This window comes from Hylobates moloch, unplaced genomic scaffold (assembly GCF_009828535.3).
Source record: "Hylobates moloch isolate HMO894 unplaced genomic scaffold, HMol_V3 SCAFFOLD_3, whole genome shotgun sequence".
NCBI classification, from domain to species: Eukaryota; Metazoa; Chordata; class Mammalia; order Primates; family Hylobatidae; genus Hylobates; species Hylobates moloch.
In genome coordinates, this window is record NW_026652278.1 from 133,347,505 (window position 1) to 133,371,928 (window position 24,424).

Here is a 24,424-nt window from a genome sequence, read left to right on the forward strand (position 1 = left end):
AGCTTACAAAATTTCTGATATTTATCAACTTTTATGCATCAGAACGACCTAGTTACAAAATTTCTGATAATTTAATTATCAACTTTTATGCATCAGAACGACCTAGTTCCAGCCCACCACTGGTATTGTGTCTCTTGGTACACTATCAACTTTTACATAGGGAGAGGTTTAATTTGCTCAGGAAGAAAGGCATTACTTTATACAAATCAGTTTCTTTCCTTTTTTACCTCTTATTTTATGTCGTCAAATGCCATACATAGCTGAAGGATAAAAAGGAAGTATCCTCCATCCACATGCCTTGGAGCCAGGTACTTGAGGTACCTGCCTCAAGTATAATGCCCACAGGTAATTAGCTAAAATAAAAACATTGATAATTCTAGTGTAAAAAGCTCCAAATGCTTATCTAAAATTTGTAGTAATTTGAAAAACTTAACATGGGGCTAGAATCCTTACAGGAATCTTAGGCAAGGAGCTATCACATTAGCTATGGGAGGCATAATATCATCCATTGATCATAGCTAAGAGAGGGCTTAATAAGCCTCTGTTATTTTCAAGGGAGATTTATGCTTTGGATAGCATGCTCTTCTAATGAGAAAGGAACAAGGATTCGTAAAATCTGGAGAAAAGTTTCATTCGTTCAGACTTTTGTATTCTTAGTTTCAATTGCAGTGATAAATCCTAATTTCTTTTTAACTAGCATTCTCCCTCAATTTTCATGCATATTTAGCATAGCAATTTGGGGAAGGGACAAGCCACAGGCTAGGAAAGTAAGAAGAGATTGTAATTCAAATTCTGCAACTATCTCCTGGGTGATTGGGGGTGACTGGTATTATACAAGATGATTTTTTAAGGAAACTTCTACTTTGGGATTTCGGAAAACTTACGTTATTTTACTGAGTAAGGGCAAGGGCAAGTTTGAAATTCAGGGCAACAGAAAATAATTGTTTTACTTTATCATTTGTTGTGGTTGCATATGTTTTAAAGGCTTATTAACACACACAAACCCATGCCATAACTGCATGCTTACACCATGACGACTGCTAAAAAACATCTCAGAGATACCTCACTGACATTCATGAACTTCACAACATAAAGTTCAGGCTGATGGGAATTTTCATTTTGGGTATCAAAATGTTGTTCATTTTTATTTTATTTGCAATTTTAGATCATTGCAGTGTTTTGCTTATCATTCTATTAAACGTTCTATATTGCTACATTCACAGCTAGATCACACAACCCAAGTCAGAGTTCTGAAAAGATGCCACGGTTTTGAAAGGTCTGTTGACCACTTTACTCACTCCATGCATATGCCTGTTGCAGAGGGGGGAGTCATACCTTGACTGGATGATAGAGATCATTGTGGAACATACCTGCAAACTGCCTCAGTATTCCAGATCATGAGTTAACTCTACCTAATTGAGTGGCTACACTTTTTTTTTTTAATCCCTTACATTGATTCTCAGGTTGACTGTGTTCTCATAGGCTATTAAAAGTTGTATCAAAAAAATCTGTTCCTTTTCCCCCTCTCCTCTCTTTCATTTGGATGGAGAGTGGTGCTCTGTGAATCACCCCTAGTCCTATTGAAATGATCCATGTTTCCTCAGAAACATTTAAATACTCATGAATGAAATTTACACTTTGTGAACCAATCTCAATCAGCTAGGCTCAACACATAGGAGCTTAGAACTAGAAATGACAGTACTGAATCATGTAAGAAAGATTTTTTAAAATGGATTTCTCTCAGAGCAATATGCTGACAATGAATTCAAGTAGTTCCTAGATTTTGGCAAACATCTGTGATCATCTCCCCCACCACAAATTCATGACAATAAAAACAAACAAAAAAGACCAAGGTGAAGATTATCCAACTGAAACGTATTTGTGTTCCTGTTTATTAACATGTTGGTAAACTTAGGTGTCAGCTTTTCCATAAGTCCCCTCTGGAGGTCTGTAGTACTTGGGGAAAGCCATCAGCTGTAGCATGTTGAAAGCATACTTTCTGCATTTGATATTCTTCAGTACATTCTCTATGCGGCATCCTTCTCTGGTGAAAGGGGAAAAAGTACAACTTCATGAAACACAGAATAAATAAATATGCTTTATTTGTTTAATGCAGAGTTGCAGCAACCGTCCAAGTAAAAATAACAAAGATTCAACTCTACATTTTTTTTTTTCCACAAGTGATGATACATCTTACAAAATTAAATCCTAGGCCAGGCCCAATACCATTATTGCCCTCTGAAAGAGATGACTTAAGTCTCTTTACTCTTAACAGACATTTAAAATTTAATAAACAACTCTTTAAATATAATTTGCTCCACAATACAGTTCCACTTTAGTTTCATAAATATATCTGCCTTTTTATAACATTTCCACAAATTAATTTCTCAGTCTCTTTAAAACACATTAAAATCTATATGTAGCCCTAAGGATGCAGGTTCTAGAAATAAGGCATTTAATTTATTAAGTCTGGCCCTATAGATTTTTAAAGAAAAATTTCATCTCTATTTTAATTTTATTATTTTAGCTGTGCAAGGAAGAGAGGAAATGGCTTTCTGAACAGCCTGGGCCAAGTCTCAGCTTTATAAAGGAAGAGTGCTTGTTCACAGACAGTACAAAAGTCACAAGTGCTGGGAATGGTACATCAAGACACAAACAAGACCTAGTTAAAAAGAATAGAAAAGTCCTCTGAAAGCCAAATCAACCCAAACAAGAGATACAAACAGGTAATTTAATTACAAAACATAAATAGCCATTCTCTCCATAAAGTTACTTGACAGAAAAGAGTTAATTGCAGCGAAGAAGTAAAACAGGTTAAAAAAAAATTTCTATCAGCAGATGGCATCTATGATATTAGCACAGTGGAAATAAAATCTGCAACCTCCCACATCTCTAGAACTTGTCTCAGGGTTTCAGTGTTTGTGCAAATTCAGTCTTAATTTCTTTAATAAATTTAATGGGATGAGGACAGGAGGTTCAGAACTTCAAGCTTTCAGGATTCTGTTCTTTGTCTTATTCCAAAGACAGTAATTTAAAAATTCTTCTTGAGCTAGTTAACAGTGGGAAACGCTTATCCATGAACAAAAGAGCAAAATAATCCACTTAATGCATAGTACTTTTTGTTTTTTAGATTTTAGGAAAAACAAACTAAACACAATTTAAACATTTTTTTTAAATTCTGTGAATTTGAAAATGTAAAAATATTACAGCATTGTCCCCATAATTTAAAGTTCATTGTCATCTGTAGAAAAGAAAAAGAAATACAACATAAAACTTATTGGTATTTGGCTAAGAGTAACGCCAGACTTAAAATAAGCCACACAACTAGCAGGTGTGAGCTGACAAGCAGCAAGGCGACAGGATAGAAGTGTCGAGAAGTTGGCTTGTTATCAGTTAGACAGCCTGTTTCAGGATCATCGGATTCATTCAGTGCTCCCTGGGTTTGTCTGCTGTTAAATGAGGGGAAGTTGGGGGTGGGGGGGAAGAAAATAGTATAGAGTTCACACAGTAAAAAAAATTCAGCCTTAAATATTCTGAAATACAATGCATTATCTTACATAACACAACTCTTTCAGATGAAATCGTAAATTTCCCCAAATGCATCTTGTGTATTGTTTTCTCATTGTACTACATGGGCAAAGGAATTAAAACAGGAGATCCTTTAGCTCTTTGTGCAAGAAAGAAAAGAGAAACACTGTAATGATATTCACATGGGTTGATTACATATGTACAAGGAAGAATCAAGCATAACAGCATCAAATCAAGACTTTATGAACACAACTAAAACATGGATTAGCTCATGAAAATAATCTGATAACTATATCTTTAGAAAATGAAATGAGCAACACAGGATGTAGTGAAGCAAACCAATGTGTCTGGCATATTTAAACATACCCTCTACTGGCATTGCACCTATATAACGTATTTAAAGTTATAAAAATGATTTATTGAAATGGCACGATATTTAAAATGAGTGAGACATCTGACATGTCATCCTTGCCAGCCATAATATTAGTTTAATAAAATCCAACTCAGCACCCTTCTGTTAGTTCAGCTCATAAATTATATCGCCTCCTGCTCATCTTCCTTAGATAGGGCCAAATCAATCTCCTATGGACATCTCATCTGAAAAAGAGACCCATATTTACAGAGTGATACCTCAGAAAATAAGACTTTGTTTCTAGATTGTTTACTTTCTGTATAAATAAAAAAAAGTAGGGGGTTGGTTTATGCTTCTGCTTAAAAGCAGCTCCAATTATGGCCAGTCTGAAATATACCATATTGATATAAATTGAAAATAAAATAATCATCTCTAGTTCATCAGTATTCAGAGTATTAAGAATTTCAATCACATTCAGTGGTTAAGGAGTGGCATATTCTCTATTAGCTCTTCTATGTTTTCAGGCAAAAAACTGATTGTGGCTCAGTCTTATGAAAAGTGGAACTTTTCAAAGGAAACTTCTAACGAACCTCTTTAGCCATGGCGGATTTCTAGCCCTTTGCAATCCCCAAACAAGTCCTATACAGAAATTTTTGACCAGGCATTGACCACACCAGTGTCAGCATTTACACAAATATCATAATTATTTCATACAATACGAATTAGTTTAAAACACCAAATCAACCATGTTGTGCTGTGCTCTGTTATATCCTCATGGTTTGGTAGAATCTAAGGACTATGTAATCAGTGACAAAGTCAAAGATTGCCTGGAAAACAAATGGTTTACTGAGCAAAAGGGGGTTTATTTTGGATTTGCATTTATTCCTATTGTCAATTGCATGAGTAACTTGGTTGCTATTCAACTTTTTCCAGCACACCAGGTTGAAAATGTACAGTATTTTAGGCATTTATATTTCGGAATGTGACTAAGAAAATCTCCCCTTACATTATTTCTTCTATTGGCTTCAAATCCCTAATTGTTAATCCCAGAGAAGGAGTTTATTCATTTGTTCAACCCAAAGTTTTTAGTGTCTACTATGAACCAATTGCTGCTGTGTAGGCACTGGGAATACAAGTTTGGATACATCAGATAGAGATTTCAAAAATGTTTATTTTTGAGTTGGACGAGCAGGAATACAAAAAAGAGTAACATCTGATAAAAGCGCCATGATGAAAAGTAAAGCAGGAAAAGATTCATATGTGTGTGTGTGAGAGAGACAGAGAGAATTTTAAATAGGAAAGTTAGAGAAGTTCTCACAAGAAGGTAACATGTGATCACAGATTGAAGATAGAAAGGGAAAGAGTGAAGTGGATGTTCAAATTAATTTTTTCATTGAGCTAAGGGTATTACCTAGTAACTTCCTGATATAATGGGACTGGAAAGTTTAGGCTGGAGGACAAAGGGGCATGAAGGAATACTGGGAGGGTGTTTTCTGCCTGGCTGGGTCTCAGTGGGAAAGCACAGGCTACCAGGGGCAGCAGAGAGATAGGGAGGGAAGTGACCTGAACTAGCGGATGGCAGACCAAACTGGAGGAGAGACTGTACAGTTATGGACCCCATTTCCATTACAGAATCCAAATAGAGACAAGGACACTAAGACCCCTGAGGGTAGCAGTTTGAATTTCCCCTATAAGAACCCCCCAAGATGATCTTGGAAGGAGGGCACATAGATCTGAGGTGGTTCTAGATGGCTCGTTGGAGCAGAGGACAAAAGTATGAGAACTTCAATATTGCCAATATGTATCTCATTCTATTAAAATTATTCTTTTTCATGTATTTCAAACAGTATATATTAGTAGAATAGCACATATAGAAACAGCTGTGATATAGATCAGAGCACAGACTCTGGAGTCAGACCAGCCGTTTCAAGCTTGGTTCTGTCACTTGCTAGTTGAGTGGCATTGATCATGTCATTCAGTATGTCATGTCTCTATTTCCTTATCTGTAAAGTGGTGATAATAACAATACCTGCGTCATAGAACTGTTATGAAGTAGCTCATGTGAGTCCATTCTTACAAAGTTCTTAGAGAATGCCTATAGCAAGCATTCAATAACTTATGCCATTTGTATCTCAATAAGTAGGTACATCTTGGTAGTGTACCTAGAAACTTTTTAACTACTATATTCCCTCCTGCCTTTTTTTTTTTCGGAAAAGACTCACAGATTCTGTTTAATGCATGGTAAAGAAAAATATCACCAGGCCCTTGGGAGTAGCAAGAAAATAAAAAAGCCTAAAACATGTACATTGCAGAGAGGAATCCTTATTCCCATGGAAAAGAAAAAGAAAAGGAATCTGAACAATTGTTCATCTGAGGGCCACGTGGGTCTCCAAGGAGGCTGTGTAGCACATGCCCTTCCTGTAATCCAGGGGTAACCATTGTCAACCCGGCCAATTCAGCAAAGAGGGAAAAGCCAAATTTCACATGGAAGGCTGGTCCATAAAGTCAGTTCTGCCCACGTTGTGTGTCTTGCCCAGCCGCTGCCTTTCTATACAAGTCAGGCACATTCCCCCTCCACTGTGCCAGCCATACCCTCTGGACCATGGGCCAGTGGTCATTTCCAGCAGCAGAGGCTGAGGGCAAGGCAGGGTTGGAAGGAGTTGCTGTAGTGAGTGTTGTGACAGCGCCGGCCAACATAGGGGAAAAAAGCAGCAAGCCAACACCTGGTTGGGGTCAGTTCACGAGGGTCTGTAAGTCTCCTTCAGTGATCATTAGTGCTGAAAGGAACCTCTAGAGGTCATTCTGTGCATTCCTCAACTTCCTTTCAGGTTTTTCATACATGGTTTTCCTTCCAGGTCTGATAGATTTTCAAGAAAGAGCATGCCTTCAGCTTTTCATCTCCTAAGTTTACCATTTCATTTTTTTTTTTTTTTTTTTTTTTTTTTTTTTGAGACAGGTTCTCTGTCACTCAGGTTGTAGTGCAGTGGTGTGATCATGGCCTACTGCAGCCTCTATCTCTCGAGCTCAAGTGATCCTCCCGAGTAGCTGGGACTATAAGCGTGCGCCACCATGCCCAGCTAACTTTTGTATTTTTTATAGAGATGGGGTTTCACCATGTTGCCCAGGCTTATCTCGAACTCCTAGGCTCAAGCAATCCTCCTGCCTCAGCCTCCCAAAGAGCTGGGATTACAGGCATGAGCCACTGTGCCTGGCCTCTACTTCATTCTTATTGAGTACTGATACTCTACTTATCAGGCCAGTCAGCTAACATTTCAGGGAATAAAGTCAACAGTTTGGTTACTGTACAGTCCATGGTAAACATTCAGCCCCGAATATTGACAGTGCTGAGACTGAGAGACCCTGCTTTAGCATGAGACTCTGTGTGTACATATAAATATATCGACTATAACCTATCTATCTCACCTTTTTATCATTTATCTTTAAGACAGTAGTTTCCAACTAAGTGATGTTACCCAGGGACACTGGGCAATATCTGGAAGGACTGCTGGTTGTTGTAACTATAGCAGTGGGGGTACTACTACTGGCATCTTAGTAGGTGGGGCCCAGGGATGTTGTTCAACATCCTGCAATGCATAGGACAATCCCTGCCACAATCATCCGGCCTGAATGTCACTGCTGGCCTAGCAGAGAGGCTGGGCCCTGGCTCTTTGTATTTCATACTTCACTTTGCCCCCATGATCCCCTCTTACCTCTCTCTCTCCATATCTCCTGTCTCCATCAGGAATTCTATTATTTATGCAACCCCCATAAACAATGCCCAACTCCCTTCCAGCCCTCAGTTCCCCACAGCCTGGCTGATCACAGCCTGCACAGCCAGGCTCACCACTGCCACCCTTCCTCTATCCCTGCTAGTCTACCTTCATAGACATCAAGAGTCACACCGGACCCCTTCACTTGTATCCAGACCACATATGGTCAGGAAACCATATATTTATTTTATGATGTCCCCTGCTCAGAGCACCAGGCACCTCCTCCTAGCCACTCCAGTCTCGCTCATTCTCACCCTTGTTACTCATAACTAACTTCCCCTGTCCTTTCTAAAGTATGGCGCTAGTAGCATCAAGTTTCCTGCTGGAAGCTTTCATGGCTTTTCTAGGCCTGCTGATGAAGTTAAACCCTCCTGGCTGGGGCACCCTCATCCCTATGTGTACCAATTCTGTCACCTGGAACACATACACATATAAACCATCTCTGACTAGTTTGCCCTCCTCACTTCTTGCATAGCTCCATCAAGTACCACTGCTTCCAGGAAGCCCTCCAGGTCTCTGTCTGTGTCTCCCTGTCTCGCTCATCTTTCTACCTCTTAGAAGCACTCGGCGTCAAGCCTGGCACAGGAGGATCTGTTTAAGGCTCACATCAACACGAGGAGGCAGGCCAGCAGCCCCACTTGGCTAAATACGAGGGATCTGGAGGCCAAAAGTCTGCCTTCAGATTCTACCTGGCCTCTTAGTTCTGCCTGCTTCAGAGATTTGATTTGTCTCTTCAAGCCTCCATTTCCCTTCTTGGAAAGTGAAGTTAGGATCAATGAGATCGTCCCAACGTAGGTGCACAAAAAGAGCTGGCTTGCAAAGTCCCAGAGGTGGGTTCGATGGGACAGATGCTGTGAGCCAAGATATTTTGTGCGCCTACATTGGCACCTTTTAAAATGTATTTCTCTAGACTCTTTTTAACTAGATAAAGATACTATTCACCTGGAACCTTTTTAACTGATAGAGATGTATAATCAAACCAGGTTGTAAGCCACTAACCTAGCCCACTGGTGTTCAAAAGTGGATGTACCAGGCGGTGGGTGGAGGAGCAGAGGGCCAGTACGCGCAGCTTGATCTTACCAGTAGCAATTGTTTATGTCTCTACAGAAGAAAGTATTTATGTACCACCCCAAGCCATATTTGGGTAAACAATAGTCATAATTATTTCAAGCAGATGACCCAGCAATTTGAATTATACCAACTCAATCAGGCTGTGGTCTGGTTGCAAAGAATAGTTGAAAATAACTGGTCTATCTCATGCTTGAACAATTCTGGCAATGAGGAGAAAACTCTTTTCAAAGAAGTTCATTCCACCAACAGCCAGCTGTGGAGGGGGCTCGGTCACAGAACATGCATGCAGGCATGTGTTGGGGAGGTAGGGGGAGGGGCAGGAGGAGGCAAGATATAGTTCTTTTTTTAAAAATCTTTCAACTTTCATTTTAGATACAGGGGCTCATATGAGTAGGTTTGCTATTTGGCTATATTGTACCTGGACAGTGAGCTTAGTACCCAAAAGGTAGATTTTCAACCACCCTCCCCTCCTTCCCTTTCCCCTCTAATAGTATGCAGTGTCTATTGTTCCTATGTTTATGTCCGTGGGTGCTAAATGTTTAGCTCCCACTTATAAGTGAAAACGTGGGGTATTTGATTTTCTTTTCCTGTGTATTGTGGTTGCTATTATCATTAATATTATCCTAGCACTACCTCCTAATCTGTCTAGTTTTAAGGTGAAGGTTATGTGTAGCAAATCTTAACAACTTTATTGAAATCTTCATTTCTTTTCAATGTCTCCTGCTAGGAGAGAAGTATAGAATCATCTATCAACCAATCAATCAATCATCATAGCATAAATATCACATGCTGATTATAAATGTAGCTTAACATATTGGCCACAATTTATCAACATAATAGTAGAGAAATACTCTTTCTCAGTGGAGCCACCCTGCAGATATTCCTCCTGGCTGAGGAGTAGAGCATTCAAAAGTCTGAAAAGTAATTTGAAAATATCTTAGGATGGTCCTTACTCCAAACATAGGGGACTAATTTATGCCAGATGGCTTTATTTTCTACAAATGCCAAAGAATACTTAAAATTTTCCAGTCTACGTGTTGTATATGTCTTCGAAGTGAAAATCACTAAATTAAAAGGTTTTTGTTTTTGTTGTAGAGGGGCAGTTTTACAATGGAATTAATTTGTTGTTAACTCCCATCTCTGGAAATTAGAATAACACATTAAAGATGTCTCACACGTAATCATCCTATATTCAGCTGGAATTTAAAGCAACATGGCCTAGGAGGCTGCTTCAGAACCTGAAGCTTGAGCCCCATGACTGTATCAGAGTAGAGACACGTGACTTTGGGACTGCTTCCTTCCTTCCTACTAAGATAGTACAAATGGTCATTTCTTCATGGCCACCAATGAATCTGTAAGTGCCCTGCAAGTGCAAAATGCAAGGGATGTTTTAAGTAATAACATTAGTAACTTCCTCACTAGGAGATTATGACAAATAATCAGTAGCTTGCAAGGTACTCTGGCATTCCAATGTCATTAGTTTTGGCCGTCACCGTGGAAGCAAATCACAATGTTGTTTCCACTGAAAATGTGACAAGATCAGACACTTAAGGGCAGTTGCTAAATCTGCAGGATAGAAAATGATCTTTTTTATTTATTTTTTTAAGACCTGTCAAAGCAGTCACTTAAAATAGAAACAAGTAAAAAGACATGTCTCACTTTTAAACACATCACTGCCTACATGAGGAGATATATCCATAAATATAATCCAACGTGCATGACTTGATGACATTTGCTTATTTCACTTTCTTTTCTGCAAGTATCTATGCTGTATCCTAGATCACAAGTCACACCCATCACAGATACTCTCTCAAATCATTCTGACTTCTAAAAATAAAAGTCAGTCTTCCTATCTTCTCCTGCTGGGTAGTTGTTCATTAATAGGTTTGCTATTTGATATCTTATTCCTTTAACTATAGCTATTCAAGCTTCCCAAAGGAAAATTACCAATTAAAACGGAATTGAAAAATCTTTCCTTCTGACCACCAACCTGATTTCCTCCCATGATAAAATGAGACCATTTCACATTTAATTACATGCTTCAAGTTTGAAGCTATGGGTATACCATCCCGAAATTACGAGCCAGGATTTTAGAGCCAATATCTTGCAGAGCTTTATTTGACTCAACATTCATCTGATGGATCAATATTAATACAGTACCATGTTTCAGGCCCTGGACTGTTGAATTGTATCAGATTTAAACCCTGCAGATCTGTGTAAAAATGGATATAATGAATCTGGTATCAATAAGAGCTGTGAGTGTGGCACAAGAAATCAAAGGATCATAGAATCTCAGATGTAAAAATGCCTTTAAAAAGTCTTTGAGTTGAATGTACACATTTTCTAGAAGAGGAAATAAATTTAAAAATCTTTCTTAAGGTTCCATAGTAACAAACAGTAAAGAATCTTGAGAATGTAGTTTCCCTAATTCACAGTATGCTTATATCATAGTCTGATAGGAAATGGAGGAGGATTTTCGTTTTCAGTTTAGATCAATGTCCAGGAAGTTAAATAACTCAAAATACTCTAGATAATTTGTTATCTTACCTAAGCTTTCCAAAGATATATTTATAATTAGAATATTAAAAGTAGAGTTTCAGGACTTTTCAAAAACTGCAACTATTTAAATGTTGTGAAAATTTTAATAAAAGAATATCACGAGTCAGATAATTCTCACTGGCCTAGATGTAAGCATAGCCTACGTGGCCACAGGATCCCCAGCCCCATGTAAACCGTCTTCTCTTCTAACTGGATTTCAGAATATAATTTAGAATATATTATGTTAATCACAGGAAAAGCCCCTAAATGAGGAAATTACTCAAAAGACATAAGCCAGTGTCACTGCTTTGAACATCATAGACTGTTTCTAATGATTATGGACAAGTTTGCTACAAAAGAAAGAGCAATCTTGGGCAACATTAAGCAAAATGCCCACTCATGGGAGTTGTGAGTTCTACCCATATGTGTGCTTTTCTTGACATGGTATTCTAAGCGAAGGGTTCCTGTAAACTAGAGGATACCAGAGCATGGTAACAAAGGTGATGATAGTGGGGTTTGGGAAACCTGGCAGATCAGGAAAGACTGAAGACATTGAGAATGAGAAAAATCCACTGCACTGGAGAAGAGGAAAATTTATGATTAAGTGGTTGTTGATTTCAAATAATCAAATGCTATGTAGTGTAAGGCGTAGGCTGCCTTGGAAAGGAGCAGAAGTGTGAAGTAGGGAGAGATTGCCTATGTATCATGTCCTATCATGCAATACGACGTCTTTTTAGATATTATTTTTTTTCATTTACTGCAAGCAGTCGTACTGGTTGGTATTATTTTTTGTATAAGCTCAAAATGGTTTCAAAATTTGATCGAGTAGCAGATCAGGGCTTTTATCCCTGTCTGTCTAATGAAAAAACCATATTCCTTTCACTTCATGATTGAGATCCCTTAAGCACAGGTTTTCTGCTACCTCTCAGAAGCAGGGAGATGTGGTTTCCTGCCAGTTGTAAGATTAGATTCAGTGACCTCTAAAATTACTTTCATCTTTACTTTCCTGTGATTCTTTGATCCTATGAAAACATAACTGCAGTACTCCAGAGATGCATATTTTTTCTACTAATAGAATACTTGACTGTTCAATAAGAGATAGTGGAGTTGGGGGCAAATTCGAAGAATACCAAGCATGCTGAAATTGTATTTGGTCTCTAAAATTGTTCATGCTCAGTCTTATCTATTTTCAACTTCAATGTTGAAAATGAAAACAAAACATGAATATATTTAAATGTATTAATTTTTCACTATCACTTTTTATACCTTTTGTTCCAGTTCAATGTTTTTGTTTTATAAAATTCCTAGAAAATAGGAATATCCTCTCATCAGAAGAAGCCAGGTACTAAGTAATAATAATTTCAGAGGATGTCTAAACATTGCTTTGAAGAGAAAGGAAGTACCTATGGCCAGAATTATAACTCAAGAACAGTTAGGAAAGTGGCCTGGTATGAAATTTTAAAAAGTGCTTTATTCAGAAAAAAGGAAAAATGAAAGAGACATAATGAGTTGAGAGTATAATTGCTTCCATTAAATCATTTCAAAGAACTGATTCTAGTTTTGATCTTTGAATTTTAGAAAGGAAAATATTTGGATCAAGCCTACAGAGAAATATCACAAATGATTAAAGGACCAAGAAAAAAAAAACTTGTGAAGTGTTTAAGGTTAGTTTTGTTTGCATAAAAGAATGCTAATATGTGATATGATCACTGTATTTAAATATATGTAAGATGTAAAATTTTTGATATATCAATTTTTATTTTGCTCTTTTTTTTTTCTTCTTACTTTTTTAGGCTATTGTTTAAAACGTGTGCCCAATGGAATTTTAACAGTACTGGAAGCAACAGCTGCCTGAACTAAATTAATTTATCCTTTATTCATGACAGAAAATTTGAAGTTTCCATTGGGGGGGATAATACAGAATAAAAGGATCTTTCAGGATAGACAGAGAAAGAGAAACAGAAAAGAAAAAGAAGGGAGAAGTGGGGGAGGAAGAGGAGGGAGGAAGGAGAGGGAGAAACACAGATACAGCAGTGACAGGAGAGAAGACAAGGGGCAGAGTTTGTCCAAGAGGGTGAAGCCTTGTTCATTGTTCACTTGCCTGGTGAGGGAGCCCAATAGCAGGGGATGCTGCGGATGCATGGCTGACCCTTGGTCATTAGTCAGCTTCCCCAAAGATTCTCCTGTATTGAGTTAGGCTTGGATACAGTGAAATGAAAAGGCGAGACGGTACCATGATGTATAGGAAATTGGCACATCAGTGGCTAATGACTGATACAGAAAAGTCTCAAAGCTCAGTGCAAGGGAAGACTTGTGGCTGGAGGAGAGTGTAAAATAATAGAGATTGACTTTCCACCTGCTTGGCTAGATAGGAGCTGTGAAATATGCAGTGAAGCTTGTTGAAAGAAAAATTTTTGAAAGAAATGAAACAAAACAAAAATACATATCTGACATAGTTAGTAGAAAGATAAATAGGGGATTTCTACAAAGAAATAGATATATAGATATAGGTCTAGAACTCATTTTCTGGTTCCAATACCATGTAATTATGCTTTTCTCTGTACAGAAACTCCAACAAGATGACTTAGTTTTAATTGCTTGAAAATAACAGTCAGATAAAAGGAAGGAGACTAGTGTCTTAAACATTCTGTAGGTGTGTTTGTTGCTAAGGTACTTTAAAATGTGAATAATCATGTTTCACTGCTCTAGTTTGTCATTCTCCTGGAGTTTGGGATAATTTTAATTCCTAGTTAAGAGGACATTACCATGTAAAATTACTGTCTAAGCCTTCTGATTCTATTCTTGATAAGCACTAGTCAGAGAATAGGAGGTAAATTCATCACAACACCTGGCTTCCCTTATGAAGCAAGAAACCTAGCTGAGAAGGCAGGCTGACTCCAGGGCTGCTCTTAGCTCCCAAATAAAAATAAAAGTCCACATGTACCTTAGATTATAGCCTAAGTTCTGAAAGTAGCCTGGGAAATTTAGCAGAAATCAATAACAAAAAAAATTAGCTCATCTCCCTATTATCTAACTCCATTAAGTCTGAAGTTCTTCCCCTTAAAATGAGAATGTTAACATCCATCCCATAGGATTATTGTGAGAATTATGTAAAGGTACTCAGAACATGCTCAATAGTAAAAATAAATAAATAAAAAATTTAATATCCCTTTTGCCAGGTACGGTGGCTTATGCCTGTAATCCCAGCACTTTGGGAGGCTGAGGTGGGCAGATCACCTGAGGTCAGGAGTTTGAGACCAGCCTGACCAACCTGGTGAAACCACGCCTCTACTAAAAATACAAAAATTAGCTGGGCTTGGTGGCGGGCACCTGTAATCACAGCTACTCAGGAGGTTGAGGCAAGAGAATCACTTGAACCTGCGAGGCGGAGGTTGCAGTGAGCCGAGATCACGTCATTGCACTCCAGCCTGGGCAACAAGAGCAAAACTCCATCTCAAAATAACAAAATAATAATAATAATAACCCTTTTGTTTCTCTTCCTGTGCCAAATCTCAGTTCTTACACAGACAGTGAGTACCTTGCCATTGCTCAGTTCTGGCTCTTTTTTCTCTAATATTGAAATGCCTCAGGATTCAGCACAGCATCCTTTGTTTTACGTATACTTTATTTAGTTCAAACAGTTCCAGACTTTAATGTCATTTGATGCTGCATTACAGACACATGTACTGCATTTCCACTTCGCTGTCTAACAGACATGTTAGGGTAACAAGGCTAAAACATAATTTAAGTCCTGCTTACTCTGCTGCCGCCTCAGATCAGCTCTTCCCTTTCTTTCTATCACAGGAAATGACACTCACCCACTCTCAGACATCTGTATTAAACACGTCAGTCCTCCTTGATGCTTCTATATTCTCTATACTCCATAGCCATCCATCAACGAGTCAGACCATTCAGCAAGATCTCCACTACTGCCTGTCATCTACCGTCACTTGTTCTCCTACTGTCAGAAGCTGTTTTCCTGTCTTTTACCATGCTTGCTCCTCTATTAAGTTTCACTAACTCCTAACATATCCATTTAGACACACAGCAAAGCAACCAATGCACAATGCTAGTGGCATAGTAAAAAATACTTCCCGAAGAGCTTTCATGGAACCAAAATTCAGCTGTATCCTAGCTATGCACAGGGAGCCAAGCTTGTCAAAATAGCAGTGGTGCTTATCCAACTGCAGGAAAGTGGAAATATTTTCAACTGCTCATCACCAAGAGATTGAAGCTCTTGAATCTCAAGGAGGAAGTTTATCTACAGCCTCTTTCTGCACAATCTCTTGTTTTTCAACTTGTTTCTCAAGTTTTTCAACCCCCTTTTCCACTGCCAATTTTTTTTGTTTTTGTTTTTTCGTTTGTTTTTTTTGTTTGTTTTTGAGACAGTCTCGCTCTCTCGCCCAGGTTGGAGTGCAGTGGTGTGATCTCGGCTCACTGCAACCTCCCCCTCCCGGGTTCAAGCAATTCTCCTGCCTCAGCCTCCTGAGTAGCTGGAATTACAGGCATGTGCCCTCATGACTGGCTAATTTTTGTATTTTTAGTAGAGATGGGATTTCACCATGTTGGTCAAGCTGGTCTCGAACTCCTGACCTTGTGATTTGCCCACCTCAGCCTCCCAAAGTGCTGGGATTACAGGCATGAGCCACTGCGCCCAGACGATTCTATTAGGCTTGAATGCTACCAACTTCTCTCAGTGATAGAATCTTGCTTCTCTTCTTTTTTGCTGCATCTGAAATGGAAGGAGCTAACTATGAACTGGCTCAACATCAAACACAGACACCACCATTCCCAGTGTTTTCAATATTTTCAAATTTCAATATTTTCAAATATTAACCTCAACTCTTTTAAGTCAGAACTTCCAAAAGAATCAATTTGAAGTTTTTGTCCTTGGAAGTATTAGAGGATTCATCATCTCCCTAAAAGGACAGGGTCTCTCCCTTTCCTCCACCTTTATTCTTTTCCCACTTCTATTTCCTAACTTTTCTCTTTAATTCCACTATACCATGCAAACATCATGATGCTAAAATTTATGTTATCAACTCCTGGAAGTGATGCAAATCCTAGAGAAAGAGAGTAAGATACATTTAAGAATCTTAAGGCTTAGTTTTGGAATAACATGTACATGGCTTAAAAAGAACAGCAGTTACATGACTATGAAAAAGGCAAAATATAAAATATACCAGAGAGGAATAACTTCCAAGGTATAGCTCAAAATGCTTTACATATATCACCATTAATTTCTTCTATAAAGATTCAAACACCAGGGAAGTTTTCTTAGAGAAATAGAATGTTGTGATGTATAGTGAAGGCCGGATAGGGTTTCAAGGATTAGAAATTAGGTGAGATAGAGGGGTAAAAATAACATGGAAAGGCATGGAAAGAAGAATGGCAGATGTATTTGGGAATGATCCACAGCTAGCTTTGGTTATAATGATGAGGAAGCAAAAAAAAAAAAAAAAAAAAAAAAAACTGAAGAAAGGAAAATTAAATGCTAGGATATTTTTTGTTGCTTATCTATTTTATACATTTTCTAAAATAAACATTTTCTATGAGAAATTCAATAAAATGAGATGAGGCTATGTTGTAAATGTTTGTGGTTGATGACAAACATTTAGACATCATTCTCTACATGTAGGGTGGGCAAACACTGAAGAGTCATGAGCAGCAAAGTGGTGGCATTAGCTGTGTTGTAGGATGGCACCTAGCATGAATAAGTAGGGTGGCTTGAGCCAGGACTGAGGGACAAGAATTGAATAAACTAGGGACATGGAGACCAATTAGGAGGCTACTGCAATAGTAAAGGCAAGAAATGGTGAGGGCTTGAACTGGGGGAATGAAGAAGAAAGGCAAGGAAGTTACAGATTCTAAAACAGAAGTAATTTAAAAATAAAGGACAATTAAGATTTTAGAAGATCAGAAAGAGAAAAAAATTAAAAAATTATTAGGTTTTAGAAAAAATACATTATATTTAAACATGCTAAGTTTGATGCATGACTTTAGTTAGATATGGATAATAAAAAGGCAGGTTCGGACAGGATCTATGCCATGGATCTATTCCTTATATTTCATGCAAAAAGTAGGTTAATCGGATGAAATCATCCATGTAGAGAATACATCACACAGACAAGGGTTGAGGGCAAAACTCTGGGGGAATGCTTACATTTGTATGGCTAGAGAAGAAGGCAGGTAGTAAGGAGTGACATAGAAAACAGTCACAGGTTCAAAGACTTACTCTGTACATATGTGTCAAATGCTGCAGGTGGAGCAAGGAGGCTACAAAGGAAACAAGATCACCGGATTCCATGATTTTGTGATTTGTAGCCTGTGACTTTCAGTTGAATTTTAGGAATAGGGATTAGGTTACAAGCAGCTGATGAATGAAGAAATGGAAGGCAGCATTCTATTCTATGGAAACTACTGTGTTCAGAGAACTGATAGTGAAAGAAAAAAAAGCACAGAATCTCACCCAGCCAATAAGATTGACAGAACTATTTTAGGATATATGAGATAAGGATGCTTAGAGGCACAGAGAAAGGGGTAAGTAGGGAAGATCCAAGAACAATATGGAATATTTCTCATCTTTTTTTGTTGTTTCTCGGGAGAACAAAAGATATTTCAGGGTTAGATATTAGCCATACAATAGATAAGTTTCACTGATTATCAAAAAGTCCTTAGTCAGAGTCCACAACCACAAACCATTCTCCGATTCATCTGAATGTGAAACTGAAGAGAAAGGTGTTTAGGGGCAGGATGTAGGGAATGTAGGAAAGTAACCCAGTTAGAAAATTCACCTTTCCATTTTGTGACACAATCAGAAATTTTTGCAATATGTTTTCACTCCTTCAGTAGGAAAATAAAGCTAAAATTGAATTTCTGAGCACCTAACGATTACTGTCAAAATAAATTAGAACACCTGTGCTGCTAAGTGTGATTGAAGTAGCATCTTTGCATATAATTTTAAAGCCCAATGTTATGAAAATCTCAAGAGTGTACATACCTATATAAATGTTAATGCAGTGTATACATCTCCTGAACTGATCCCTTCTTCACATGGTAATTTGGTTTAAAGCCTTCCAATGAACATATAAACACAACACTACTAATTAGGAACATTTTATTAACACCAATGACTGTCGAAACGATCATGCCAGAATGCTTTTGTACTGGCCTTTTAACTTCTAATGACCCTAATAATTTTCAAATACCTGGAACTAGATTTTGCATCCAACATACTATTTCTGATTATGGTCATTGGGAAAGCATTACAACTGGCTTCCCAGAACTTCAGTATCTACTCAGAGTTAATAAAGAGGTCCATCTAGTTTCTAGATGGCTACTTCCTCTTGTTTTTCTAATACTGAACATTTTTCTTTTCTAAAATTGGTACTGTCCCACTGTAAGTTACAGCAACCTGGCTGTGAATGTTTATTAATCTCTTTCCATTTTTGACCTTTACCTCTCAGCCCATCTAAGAATAGGGAATACAACTCCATGAAATATTTCCCAAAATATGTGTAATTAAATAAGCTGGGAAACACTGGGTTAGAAAACTCAAACAGAATTTCTAATTTACTTACTTAGTCAAGAGATGTTAATTAAGCATCTGCATTGTGCTAGGCTTTAAGTAACCCGGATACAAAAGTAAAGGAGATAAATTCCTATTTTCATGAAATTTATATTCTACTCAAAAAGGCAGACCGTAAGCAAACAAATATACATTTTATTTTAGGTAATAAGTCCTGAGGAAAAATATGAGTGCAAAGGGCTTGAAAGCAGTGAGCGGTGAGGGCTTTTTTTCAATAAGTTGATCAGGGAAAGCCTTTTTTGAGGAGGTGAGCAAAAGAAGGAGCATTTTCAATACTTCACCCTGCAACTTTTTTTATTGGTAATAAAAAAAATGTGTAAACCAATATTCTACAAAACAAACTTTGAGAAGGGCCAAACTACTCTGCTCCCCTACCTTTCCAAATCTGGGCTCTAGTAATAACAATTGTATAATAAGAAAAAGTGTTATTTATATCAACTTAAACTTTTGTTATAAGCTAAGGAACAAGTTTGACAAGATGACCTGGAATGCCAATTTAATTTTAGAAACAATATTCGTTGAGCATATACGATGCTTTAGACCTTTGTTAAAACTAAAATCAACTACAGTCGAAGACAGTGGTGAGAGCACCAGAACTAAGTGCTGGCCCAGAGGAGAAAGGGATTAGCTTGGCCTTGGGGATTCATGGGCATCTCCAAGGGTTCTTGTGAAAGCCAAATTGGTGCCTAAAAGATATATGACTGTAGTACAGTTGAAGGAGGTGGGTAATCAACTCAGGAGAAGGAAAGAACAGCATGAACAAAGATATTAGGAAAAACTAAAGACATGCAGGGAACTGTGAATAATCCAAACTGAATAGAGGCTAGAGTGAAAAGAAAGGAGGGAATAAGGTAGGAAAAGCTGATGGATCCTGAAACGGCAGAGGCCCCTAAATTCTAGGTAATTTTAAAACTACTCTGTATGTACTGGGGAGAGACATGACCATTTCTGAACTTTAGGAAACTACTCTTTGATGGGAATGTGGAAAGTAGATTGGAAGATAAAGGACTGGAGAAAAGGGAATTAAGTCACTGCTGCAGTGGTCCCGGTGAAAAGTCATAAAGGTCTGGAGGAAAGCAAGAGGAGGAAATGAACAAGACACCATGTATTAAAGATAGGAGTGAGTGAATTAGCATCTTAGAGAGCTCACCTTACAAGGCTTATAGACAGAGGCAGCAATTAAAAACTCTAAGACTGAGGAGACAGTATTTTATCTCAGATACATTTTTTTCCTTTCTCCTCTCTCTCTCTCTTTTTATAACTACACTGAAGCTGATAATCAGACTGGGTCTAACAGAGCCATCATTTCTGACACTTGCAACGATTCTCTGCAATAATGCTTGAAATGGCTGTGTTGTTTGTCAAGAAGATGGCTATCAGGGAGAGTACAAAATATTACTTGGAGCCAACAGTGGTAATTTGCTCAGAGTTAACTTTTTTGATAGAAATAAAGAGTGTTTCAGTAGTTTTATTCTAGTAGAGCCAAGAGAATTCTAAGGGCACCACAGTTTTTTTCTATCCATTTGGTTTGTGCTTTGTTACACATCAGTCAGAAATGACATTTTGTATCGACTATTCTGTTCAATTGAATAAGACACGAAGACACAGAGCTTGGAAAAGGGGTATTTTTTTCCCTGACTTTTTTATTTAGGCTTCTGCTAAATTGCTCAAAGCTTTTCTTCAACTCAGACTGTTAAATTTAGAAGGCACCCTTAGAGATCACCTGGTCCAACCCCTTCAATTTTCAGATGAGAAAGCAGAGGCCTCCAGAGAAGGACCGAGATCTCATTAGTACTCTATCGGGTGTAGAGTAGAGATTATGTGCAGAAGAATTAGATTAATGATGCTCTCCAGCTCCCACAAAATAAAGCAGAATCTCTCCTCTCACGCCCCGTCTGTAACAGAGAGGAAAGAGTTGGTTTCGTACTTCTCAGGCTTTATATATCGTGAGGCATTCCTGTGCAGAAATACTCCCAGGGATTGCAAGGGAGCAGAGGCAGAGATAGCACAGATATGAAACAAAATCTCTCTATTCCCCAGCAATCCCCATGGTATTTTTGTTCCCTTTCCTAGATAATTACAGGATGAAATTAGCCATTCTGAACCTGCCACTGTGGCTGCTGTTGCACCAACTTATAAGCCACCAAGAATTCCAGGATACAGAAGAAAGGAAATTAACACTCATTCAAAAGCATCAACTAAATTCATAAAAAGTCGATCATAAAAGTTACTATGTATTAAGCACTGACTATTTCACAAATACTGATCACTTCACCCCAGTGGCCACCTTTAGCTTTCATACCACTCCTGTGAGGTAGGTACAAAGATCCATTCTGCAAATTGGAAAACTCAGAGATATTAGGTATTATGTCCAAACTCTCACTGGTAATATGAGGTAGAGATAGCATTTGAATCCAGTTCCTTCTGACACCTAAGTCTGTGCTCTTAACAACTGTGCTATACTTTTTTTCTACATTCTCCATTGCACGAGAAACTCTGCAGATTATAGTACTTGCACACATGGCCTTACAGAATATGTAGGACAGCTCAACACTCAGAATAATTAGAGAGCAATAGGTAGTATTCTCTGTCAATGAAATACATGTTCTGAACCTAAAGAGTTATCGGAGTGGGCTTAGGCTTAGGGTGACTTGTGATATCCCCAGTTCATACCTATTTTCCCAGCAGGATTTACATGGAAGGATGGAAGAAGGGCATCTGGTGAAAGAAGACAGCATTAAAAAAGAGAGAAAAAGAAATAGAGGCAAGGGTTTGTTATGTTTGTGTGTTACACGTTTGCTGTATGAGTTGGAGGGGGCAGGTATTTATGTGAACTAAGGGTGAAAGATAAGTGGGGGAGAGAAATAGAGAGGTGTGGTCTGATAAAGGGATGAGCAGATGAGGTGGGTAACCAGCAGAGTCAAAAGGAGCTTGAGAGCTGGTAAAGAAAAGCTATTGCAAGATCGTAGGATTATACATGGTATATTTGGATTTAAAATATTAGCTTGAAAATACTGTGCATGGTAGATTGAAGCAGAGCAGTTGGAAGCAGAAAAGCCAGTGAGATTATTGCAAAGAATATTGAAATAATCAAAGTGTGAGGCAAATAAAATAGGACCAGGGTGGCAGAGAGAATGTATCAATGCCAAAGGACACATCGAGGGGGAAGAAATGGCAGAATTTTGGGCAACAGACTTGTAATTAAGACTTACATCACTGTTTACAATTACATTGTCAACAACTTTGAGATGCTATCACCATGGGCAGTGACAGAATAAGAGAAGCTGGCTTACTGCACTCATGAAGTTTTGGGCAGCAAACCAAAATTATAGCACATGTTACCAGAAAGCATTTTTTACAGTAATTAAAAAAAATGTAATGGAATAATGTAATGGAAGAATCCCATCATCATATAGCACAGAAAACAGGCAATCTGACCTGTTGTTACATGTATTTTAGTTTCAGCAAAAGAGTATCATGTCAAAGTATATGAATTCTGCTAACTCAAATTTTGTTGGTTTTGTTCTATGTAAATTTGTACATTTGTTTTGGCTTATAGTTGCATGAAAACTAAAGACATAGGAAGTTTATGTCTGGTTTTATGTTTGTATATCTATAAGAAACATAATAAAGATAATTTATGCCTGAAGGAAATCATGCAATAATTACTTTTCCTTAAAGAGGTTTATTCATGACACGAGCTGAGAAATAGAAATCTAATACAAATAAGGTTGTTTTTTACATCACTGGCTTTGATAAGCAAGTAGTTATCTATGACTGTATAGGTTAAGCAGACTGGTGGTTTGGAAGTAAAACTGTAAAAGGATAGGAAGAAAATAGATTTAAAAAAGCAACAATAGTAAGTAGTTGTGACTGCATCAAGAAGTATATGTTGTGTATGTCAAATTCTGTAGGAAGAAAAAAGAATGAAGAAATATAAGAAATAAAACTAACCATATAATCTATGATTGGTACTCAAGACTTGGTACAATAGATACACTTGACTAAAATGTGAGTTTTGTCATTATGTGGTGGGCACTAAATATATTTCTTTACAGAAAGATGAATCTATCAATTAGCAGAAATTCATTTTGTGACAAAATTAATAAATGGCAAATTGTAAGATACACTGAAATACAAAGTAGCAAGAAATATGAAAGGCAATTCAGACACCATATCTCATTACGCAAAATCACAAAACAATCAACTAAAGGCCTATGTTCATATCCACGTAAAATATCATTGATGATATTGGAAGCTGATTTTATGACTTTTCATCAGGTGATGAATTACTATTGTTAGGCTCCCGCATCACATGGCTCAAATAGTTTTATTTTTTCAATTCATTTTTTCTAAATACAAGCAAATAATTCACTGAAAACTGCTGCCTAAAAGTTGGCTAGGGGATAGGGAAGAATTGACTTAGTACAAATGAGATTCCAAACTTAATCTAATAGTTATCTAAAACATGCTTATGTAGAAATCTGTAGCTAAAATTTACCAGGTTTCTTATCCTTTTGTTTTAGGGGATTATAACCAAAAGCATGTCATTCTGGTAAAAGAAAAATTAGCTGCCTCATTACTTTAACATTTTTCCAATAAGAAGTATTTCAATGAAAAGAATAATTAAAAACAAGATTATTGGCTAGTGGATTCTTATAATTCTATAAATATCAGGTTTTTAGAAATTTTCAGTAGCTAGCACTGTACACAGCACATAGCGATTCTATCTATATTATGGGATTCTCAACTCCATTGTATACAGGCTTATAGTGTAGTGCTTATTTACTGGGGACTCAGACAATCCTAGGTCTGAATCGGGCTTATTCTCTTCCTACCTGTGTTATTTAGACGAGCTATACTTTGGTAAATATTCGTTTTGTAATATTTAAAATAGGGATGATAATATCATCATTAGTAGATTAATGTGAAAGTTGTATACACACAAAAAGCATTGAACATGTACAGAATCTTTAGCGTGCCTGGCATATGTTAAATACCATCATCCCTTGGTACCTACAGGTGGATTGGCTCCAAGATGGACCACCATGGATAACAAAATCTGGAGATGCTCAAGTCCCTTAAAGCCGGCCCTCTGTGTCCACAGATACAACCAACCACCCATCAGCTGATGAGGAACCCATAGTTTTAATTACATACAGATAATTATTAAAGAGATTATCTGCAGAATAAATTATTAACATACATAATGACTTCCAAACTTATTTATTCCCTAGGAATTATTTAAAATTTCTCTAGAAATTGCTACCTAATTGAGTATAATACATGTTCTTCTCTGTTGAGATATGTAAACTAGAGAAGTTGCATATTTGTGTAAGTTAAAATAAATATATAGGTTTCCTTCTACTCCTCCACAAACCAGCACATGTTTATAAAAGAACATTAATCCTCAAAAAGATACTACAGCCAAGAATACATTGAATACTTTCATTAAACATTGTTTTGAACATAATACCATTACTTTACTTTACCTACTGGCTAAAATTCATAGTGCGTAAATTGCCTAGTTTTCTAAGACAGACTTTCCTATATAGTATTCCATGAGTATTGTTATAG

The 24,424-nt window shown here is 37.5% G+C and overlaps 1 protein-coding gene across 5 annotated transcripts in view; it reads right to left on the reverse strand.

Annotated features, from left to right (window-relative positions):
- Positions 1 to 1,854: 1,854 nt before the first annotated feature.
- INPP4B (inositol polyphosphate-4-phosphatase type II B) overlaps positions 1,855 to 24,424 on the reverse strand; it is an 834,063-nt gene continuing 811,493 nt past the window's right edge. For 3 of the 5 annotated variants that reach the window (XM_032147632.2, XM_032147639.2, XM_032147665.2), the window contains one exon: positions 2,086 to 3,449. In XM_032147632.2, the coding sequence (XP_032003523.1) occupies positions 3,275 to 3,449 (175 nt within the window). In that variant the 3' untranslated portion in view covers positions 2,086 to 3,274. Of the gene's footprint in view, positions 2,045 to 2,085; positions 3,450 to 24,424 lie in introns of those variants that run through there. The other 2 variants (XM_032147659.2, XM_032147654.2) reach the window with 2 other exon arrangements.